The following is an 8,979-nucleotide window of genomic DNA, read 5'->3' on the forward strand; positions in this document are numbered from 1 at the left end:
TAGTGGGAAGCGACACCGTCGAAAGTGCTCGAACGTGATTGGTTGGATAAGAAAGGGGTCAACATTTATCAAATTTTCAATAGTTTAACAACAAAATTCACTTATCGGATATATTACTAACGATGCGTAGATACATTTCTGATCGAATGATACTAAAATCGTAATAATTGGATCATAAACAACTGAGTTATTAACGTTCAAAATCTCCCCTAATTTCGTTACATGTCCCATTTTCCGTACTTTTAAAGTGCACCCCAATATAGAAAACAAAGACGTAGTCCTACGTCAAAAATCCGTCCAGAAATACTAGAAGGCATTGATATATAAATTCCTGTAGGAATCCTCGGAGAAATTGAAGAATACCGGAGCATAAACTGGGGGAACCTCTCAAAAACTTGCAAACGGAATCTTTAAAGGAATTCTTAAAGTTTTGATGAATTATTTTGCAGTGTTTCTCGTGGAATTAATTAATTAAGTACCTTTCGAAAAACCCCACTGCCGAAGTGAATCAAAAATGTCAAGAATAGGATCCGGCTCCCTATAGATCGAAAAAATATACCGTCAAATTTGGGCTATAAAACTCAACATTACAGGCAAGGATAAAAATAATGAAAAACTTTTTTTGTGTTATATATATATATGATGTCAAATATTAACGAGGTCAATATAAATCGAAAAAATCGCCTATCAATTAAGGTAGGGTGCATTGGAGTAAATAGAACATCCCAGCATTTGCGAATGTTTGGATTTATGATAGTTTTCTATCCCCTTCAGTTAAAACAGTTTTGAACACGATTTTTTAAGCGAATTCGACAAAAAATCGACGTGATTTCGTTGTTGAGTCGTTGCAAGCACTCTTACATGGAACCATCTAGACTGACACGACGAAAATCACTGCGAAATTGCGTCGCTGTGGGTTAGACACGCTTATCAAACTGTACATGCAGCGCATGTCCCTGTCGTCGTAAAAAAAAACGCCTTGATTTAGGGGAGTCTTTAGGTTTAAGGAAATCTAAAAAATCAAGACGAAACTAAGAGTGCCTTGGTGATCGAGAGTAGGGACACTTTACGCCATTGTAACGTCCATCTCTGGATTCCGAGATATTGAACCTCAATAGATCTATATTTCCTTTAAATTTCCTGGATTGTGCTATTTTTCTAAGAATGTCATAACTCTGAATGTCTGTATCCCGAATCCAGAAAAATATACTAGAAAGAATAGTAAACAATCATAAGAAGAAGGTATTTGGTCATTTTCGACTAAACACATTTTGCCAAAAATGCCGAGATCGGTGGAACTCGAAAGAACCGGCAATTAAATAAAAAAGGGTGAATATCAGATGACCCGAAATGGGTTATTCTAGAATAAGGGATATACAAAGGATTTGCATTTGGTTGATTGACGTTTACAGAAACAACATTCGGTGAATTGACACTCGGCGAAAAGTAGCACAACCAATCGTGTTAAAAATTCTAACCATTGCTTATTTATTAACATTTGGACACTTGGAGAACCTTCTAGACGGTCGAATGTCGAAAGTAAAGTTACATAGTTGTAGCCAAATTTAGACAGTTCAGCCAAGACAAGCTGAAAGAACAGCTTATTTTTAAAAGAAGGGTGAATCATCTATGAAATGCAAATATATGAAGATGGTGCATATTAACATGATCAAGTACGAAGTATCTTAGACTGCTCTTCAATGCTTATGTTTTTTGAAGGAAGAACATCCCCTGTTCATTATCGTTGGTGATCATTTAAAATACTTCAAGTCAAAATACTGACCTGGAGTACCGTAAAACGGTTAAAAGGACGTTAATGAAAAAGGCGAGAAATAGAAAAATAATTTTCCGGAAAATGGTCCTTCCGGGTAATGGTCTTCCGGTAAATGGTTCATTCCGGTAAATGGTTTTCCGGGTAATGGTCTTCCGGGTAATGTCGGAGAACCACATAAATCGGTTTGACTAACTTGCGGGCAGAGTCAATGTTGGTCAAACCGTCTGAGCGTCTGTGGGCTGCATAACTGTTTGAACTAATCCAGATATTCTTAGCTATGAATTCTTATGAACCTCTTCTCATATTTACTCTTTCAGCTTGAGTCAATCATCACAGGACAACGATATGGCGGCCGCCTTCCAGAGACGAGTTCATATCAGCGTTGACGACAACATCACGGTAACTATCCATCCCAAAATTCAATTCTATTTCTTTCCAGATCGTCTTACAGAACTTAACAACTCTTACTCAGCATGCCGTTCGATAACTTTTCGATTTAATTTTTTTGGTTTTTATTAACGCTGCATGCCAAACCATTACGTTCCGCATTTGGTTGACCTTGTATGTCTCTTTTGGTAAATATCTTGTATCGTATTGTTTGATCGCTTCCGTTGATCGCGTCGGAAGGATAACGAAAGTGCGAGCACCGACAACGATTCGATCTGTTTGACGAACGACGAAGCCGACGGCGATGAAGAAGTGATCAGCGATCGAGCGTCACGATCTCCATCGGCCGGTGATGGATCGGTCTTATCGCGTCGTGAAACGGTCGATTTGCAGTCTTCGCTCGTGCTGGATGAGCAGCCGGAACTACAGGAAGAGGAGGAGGAAGAGGATGTTGCAGCGGAAGCAGCGCAACAAGATGAGGAAATCGGAATCGATGCGCTCAGCATCGATCTCGAGGACGAAGATCAAGAGGTGGTTGAGAGTGTGTTTGTGCCTGTTTGAATGTGTGGTTGTGTTTTGAGTGACACTTCTAGAGTTAGTAGTAGCAGTGTGGTAGTGCCACGAGCCTTTTATATTTGATTTTTCATGTTTGCACGTTTTCGTTTGCGCGAATTTTTACTCCAGGCAAGCAATGCAAGTCTTGCATCAACCCTACGATCGACTACGTCCCTGAACAATTCGGTAAGCTCTCTTGGTGTTGCGTCTGCTGGGTCTCCAGAAGCGTTGAAAATCAATGCAAGCAACGGTGAAGAGTCGGAAAGGAGTGCTGTAGTGTTCCGTTCGGAATCGCTGCGATCGCTACCGACAATACGAGTCAGTTCTCCACCGCATCTGCCAGCAGCTCTGGTCAGGAGTCCAAGCCGGGTAGCTTCTGTAGCGAATCCTACCCTGACTGGAGTTAGTCGAAGGTTGGTAGAGAACTGCCCCGGCGTTGACGGTAGAAGTAAGGTCATTAACATACTCACAATTTTGAAGACGAAGACTTCCGCCGATGGTACCAATGATAATGCCACGACAGCCTTCCGTGGATGAACAGCATCTTGAAGAGGAAGAGGAAGAAGCTCCTCCGTCTCCGCAAGAAGTACTTCAATTCGGTGAAGACGATCATGAGGTAATCTACGTTGTTGCTTTCCGTGTTGGCGCTGTATTACTGCTTCCCTGTACTTGTGTCCCTTGTGATTATTGCTACACCATATGAGTTGTCCGCTATTGCTAGAATCCATAGACGATGCTGTAACCGTGCGAGTACTATTCCAACAGGCGTTATCGGTGGTGGGACTTTCTTGAGTTGATCACCTGAAAGTAATCTGTTCCTCGGAATTTCGTTTCAGGACTTGGATCATGCGGTGCAGAATCGTGTCTTGCAGCATCTGAACGAAAGCAGTCGACGTTCGTCGAGCCGATCATCTATTGGGAGTGCGGGTAGTGGCGGAGTTCATGGTCGAGCTATTGGAGACGCCGACGAAGCGGATAGTGGAGGAGGCGGCCGACGATCATCTACCAATAATAATAACGACACAAGTGATGATCGTTCATCGCGATCGTCTACATCCAATGAGAATGACTCTTCCAGTAGCAGTCCTGCCGGAGCAGATGTGGTATTACCAGCAGGATGGTCAATGCAGCTAGCACCGAACGGAAGAGTGTTCTTCATAGATCACAATGAGAAGAAGACTTCCTGGGTGGACCCAAGGACGGGTCGGGCCAGTCCGATGCCAAATGCGTCCAGCAGTTCGACTGTGAGCGATTCAAGACGCCCGGAAGATGGGTTAGCTCCATTACCAGAAGGATGGGAGGAACGGGTGCATTCTGACGGACGGACCTTTTTCATCGATCACAGTAAGTTTATGGTAGGTGTTCGTCGATCAAGATGTGATCATTCTCTGTATCGTAGATACCAGAACTACACAGTGGGAAGATCCACGCTTGTCGATGCCAAACATTGCTGGTCAGGCAGTACCTTACTCGAGAGATTACAAACGGAAATATGAATATCTGAAGGGTCAACTTAGGAAACCGGTAAGTCTACAGATCCAAACCTAACCCAAATCCAATTCACATTAATCCAATAAATTATGTTTGACCAACTGCAGGCCAACGTCCCCAACAAGATCGAAATCAAGGTCCGACGGGTGTCGATCCTGGAGGACTCGTACCGTATCATCAACTCCATCACCAAAACGGAACTGCTCAAGACCAAACTGTGGATTGAGTTCGAAGGCGAAGCCGGGCTGGACTATGGCGGTCTGGCGCGGGAGTGGTTCTATCTGCTGTCCAAAGAAATGTTCAATCCGTACTATGGGCTGTTCGAGTACTCGGCCATGGATAACTACACGCTGCAGATCAACCCGTTCAGTGGGCTGTGCAATGAAGATCATCTACACTACTTCAAATTTATTGGAAGGGTTGCCGGGATGGCTGTTTACCATGGGAAACTTTTGGATGCATTCTTCATTCGGCCGTTCTACAAGATGATGCTGCAGAAGCCAATCGATCTCAAAGATATGGAATCTGTTGATATGGAGTATTACAATTCGTTGCTCTGGATCAAGGAGAACGATCCGAGTGAGCTGATGTTAACGTTCTGTGTGGATGAGGAGACTTTCGGGTACACTAGTCAACGGGAGCTTAAGCCTAATGGGGCCGATATTGAAGTCACGAATGAGAATAAGGATGAATACATTAAGCTAGTGATCGAGTGGCGCTTTGTTGCCCGAGTTAAAGATCAAATGTCGGCCTTCTTGGACGGGTTCGGCCAGATAGTTCCACTGAACTTGCTGAAAATTTTCGATGAGAACGAACTTGAGCTTCTGATGTGCGGCATTCAAAGTATCGACGTCAAGGACTGGAAACGGAATACTCTCTACAAGGGTGATTACTACGCCAATCATGTCATCATTCAGTGGTTCTGGAAGGCAGTTCTATCGTTTTCGAATGAGATGCGGTCGAGATTGTTGCAGTTTGTCACAGGTACGAGTCGTGTGCCAATGAACGGATTCAAGGAGCTGTACGGATCCAATGGACCGCAGATGTTCACGATCGAGAAATGGGGCACGCCGGAAAACTATCCGAGGGCGCATACTTGGTGAGTTTAGTGGGTACATTTGTTTGGGTGACTCTGTTCTAAAAACATATTTGAATTTCAGTTTCAACCGCCTGGATCTACCACCGTACGAAAGCTATCTGGCGCTGAAGGATCGACTGATCAAAGCTATCGAAGGCAGTCAAGGATTCGCAGGTGTGGACTAAGGGAAGCATTATCCGTGTAAATATCGTTAAACTGACAATCCACTGGAAGAGCCAACATTCCTCTGGATACGCCGCAGCTTGAATCCACAGTTTCCTCAACGGTAGCTCCAACATATTTAGAGAGATGTATAGTGCCGTCTCGAATTCCGTCGCTTCAATAGTTTTTCAAGACATGACAATCTACGATGACACCCATAGGCAAGTACACATCCAGACACTAACGATCATCGCTACGAGGAGAAATCCTCCTACTCTGCTGCCACACCCCGATACAATTTTTACCGCGCCAAAAAATCTCTTAGTGAAGAGTGAGTTCCCCTTTTTTGATCGTTGTTTCGTGTTAGTTGAAACTCATAAAGGAAGCAAATCAATTTTACAAGACTTATTTGCCTTATGCACTTGCACTGTTTGATCGCTTTAGAGAAAATTTTAAACATTTAGCTAACGACAAAATTTGAACGACTCATATACGCGCGTTTTATTCCTTGTAAAAAAAACACAAAACCAAGGCAATTGTTATCTGTTGATTGTTTGATCGTTATCCTTCCTGACCGAGAAGAGCGGATTCGTTCGTTCGATCTTATAATATCTTCATCCGTAGTTGATGCTGTTGAGAATCCGATGCTTTCCATTTCCCACATCTAGTTGTCGAATCAAAAACAAATAGGAAAATGTTACTTAAGCTGCTAGAGCTGTTATCGCGAAACCACTTATTTATTTAGGTGAAAGACAAAATGGAAAAGAAGAATAAATATGCATGTTTGAATCGGAAGGGTATGTGACAGGATATCTCGGACGGTCACCGGGGACGACGCATCCTCTGGAACGATAGAATTGATGGAAGGAAACGAGGACGAGATTAAGTTTAGTGGGGCTATTTATATGGAATCAAAGAAATACTACATAGCTAAATATTTTCAAAGTATTTTTAATTCTTATGACAGAGTAATATTGTAAAGCATTACATTGAAACTGACAGAAGAGGGCTTTTCAATGGCATAGGATATCACAACTTCATGAAACCCGAAGACGTCTTGATCAACCTCGTTTTGAACATAGGTGAACCTTATTGTATTTTTTTTATTTTTTCATTAGTATTATTTCATACCTTACATATACCTTACTCCTGACACCGCCCATACAATCCCATTAGAAAATAACGAACAAACATCTCTGGTTCCCACTGGGAAGTGGTTCCCACTGACAACTCAATATTTGTAAACAAATAGTCGTTTATGAACTAACAATCGAGGAAGGCGAAATATTTTTTGCCGGAAAATTTATTTTCTCACAACAACAGTTAGTGTAAGTGATGGTTTCGGCACCCTGAGGGTATTTTTGGCAGCACTAACTTAACGTCTTTGTAACAATTTATCCACGGAACAAGAGTTATCTTCAATGTACTCAGTATATTCCTTGAACTATAATCTTCCATGTAAATCTCATCTATCACAAAAATATTATATAACATGGGTTTTATCATTATATGAAATAAATGCTTACGAAACTATCGTCATTCATGAGCTGCCGAATAAAACAACACAAGAACAGCTCAAGAAAAACTCACCACTTTGAAAGGTCCAATTCTCCGCTCCAAAGCCATTTTTTTCACAAAAGCTACGCACCGCGCTTTGTATATAAATCACTCGAAAATACTTAATTTTTATGCTCTAAACCACAAATTGAAATTAATGCACTTCGATTTCCTCGACAACCACTTTATATTACTGGAGTAGGTTGCCAGAAACCCATATTCGATAGCGGTATATTTTTTATTCACAATTTAAGTTCATAAAAAATCAAACACAACTAGAGTGTCAATCCCGGGACATCCCGGGACAAAAAATCCCGGGATTTGACAAATTTCGGGATTTCCCGTTTCCCGGGATTTTAATCATGACATCCCGGGAATTCCGGGATTCCCGAAATGTACGTAGAATTTGATGAAAACCACTAAATTTAAATGAAAAACAATGGCATTTTCTCTCACTATCAAGCTTTATTTGATAAAATAGGAAAGCATAATGAAAAAGAGAATAAACGAGTTAATATTTTCATGGAAAGACCAATTCACCAAGTAAGAAACACATATTTTTATTTGTGTAGTTGCAAAGTTTCAATGCTTTTGTCTTGAACATTAGCCGGTTTTATAATCCTAGGCTGAGAAAGCATATTTGGAAGTACACCTAAGCTTCATTCAATAATTTTGAAGTTAATGAAAACCCGAATTTAGCACTATATTATTTAATTCCACTAGAGTTTCTATCCTTTGACAGATACGCGTATTTCTCGACTAGTCGAGTCTAGTACAAGACACTGAAGACGGCCTAAGAGTTGAGGTCGAAATACGCGTATATGTAAAAGGATACAAACTCTAGTGGAATTAAATAGTATTGTACTAACTTCGGTTTTTTATTTACTTTTACCACTAAACAGCTCGAAGATTTATTATCAATAATTTTGAGTAATTACCTTTTTCCATGATCTCCTACAATACCTTCAATGATCTTCAATCGTTTATTTGTTCTGAAGTTTTGATAACTTCTCAAATGATTGAAGCAAATTGCTTTAATATTATTAATTTAATTTTTACCATACTTCCATAAGTGTTTAAATTTAAAATTTAAAAATTGAAACATTAAAAAAAGTTGAAAATTTAAAAAAAATGGAATTTGAAAAATCCCTTGCAAACCCGTAATTAGTTAGCTAAGTTTTAATTTTTGTAAAGTTACTTCATCAGAATAAGAAAGTCATATATGAAATGTGATTTGTTATAATAAACATTTTACCTTGGAAAGTAACATTACCTTTTTCTTTCATAAAAAAACAGGATTGTATTGTTGGATTTATACTTTTATTTCAACCAAAATACTAGTTTTATTGAAAACTTGAGAAATCTCGGGATCCCGGGATTTCCCGGGATAAGCTTAGATTTTTGTTCCGAATCCCGGGACGAGCAAAATGGCTGGGAAATGGACACTCTAAACACAACTAATTAATTTATTGGAATTAGGCAACAAAGCATGCATGGGTAATAATTGAGCCTTTCAATACTTTCCTTATCTGAAGATTCTGGCGCATAAACTTCAATATACCGATAAACATAAAATAAAAGTTTCTTAATAGGTTAACTATTTTGGCAACACTCCTGTTGTTCTAAAGGCAATCAGAGCATAATGTATTTGTGTCAAATCATAAGTTAATTGATTTGCAAAGGATCTAAATAAATTTTAATAGCAAAGTTTGGATTTTGATCCGAATGAGCCGATTGAACCATTTTCGAAGAGTGCTATTCATAAACCAAAAAAAATCGTAGAACATCGCAATCGATTTTTTTATATTATTCTTTCTTTCGGTAATAACTTGGTGATAGAGCGTTCAAGAGCAGCAACCTTTACAGACCACAACCATATCGAGCTATTCAGCGTGTCAGCTTTTAAACCCTTCGCATTTAAAGAAATATGAAAACAACTGTGCTAGTGCCGTCGTTCGGGGTGATATTTGGCCAG

General features: G+C 40.1%; 1 protein-coding gene across 4 annotated transcripts in view; it reads left to right on the top strand.

The window, feature by feature from the left end:
* LOC5575004 (E3 ubiquitin-protein ligase Nedd-4) overlaps window positions 1-6,448 on the top strand; it is a 44,363-nt gene extending 37,915 nt beyond the window's left edge. The window contains exons 6-13 of one of the 4 annotated variants that reach the window (XM_021841841.1): window positions 2,092-2,173; window positions 2,402-2,692; window positions 2,846-3,129; window positions 3,197-3,332; window positions 3,553-4,060; window positions 4,116-4,240; window positions 4,315-5,306; window positions 5,368-6,350. In XM_021841841.1, coding sequence (XP_021697533.1) covers window positions 2,092-2,173; window positions 2,402-2,692; window positions 2,846-3,129; window positions 3,197-3,332; window positions 3,553-4,060; window positions 4,116-4,240; window positions 4,315-5,306; window positions 5,368-5,470 — 2,521 coding nt within the window. In that variant the 3' untranslated portion in view covers window positions 5,471-6,350. Of the gene's footprint in view, window positions 1-2,091; window positions 2,174-2,401; window positions 2,693-2,845; window positions 3,130-3,196; window positions 3,333-3,552; window positions 4,061-4,115; window positions 4,241-4,314; window positions 5,307-5,367 lie in introns of all 4 variants that reach the window. The other 3 variants (XM_021841835.1, XM_021841846.1, XM_021841852.1) reach the window with 3 other exon arrangements.
* The last annotated feature ends 2,531 nt before the right edge of the window (window positions 6,449-8,979 follow it).

The sequence above is a fragment of the Aedes aegypti genome, chromosome 1 (assembly GCF_002204515.2).
Source record: "Aedes aegypti strain LVP_AGWG chromosome 1, AaegL5.0 Primary Assembly, whole genome shotgun sequence".
NCBI classification, from domain to species: domain Eukaryota; kingdom Metazoa; phylum Arthropoda; class Insecta; order Diptera; family Culicidae; genus Aedes; species Aedes aegypti.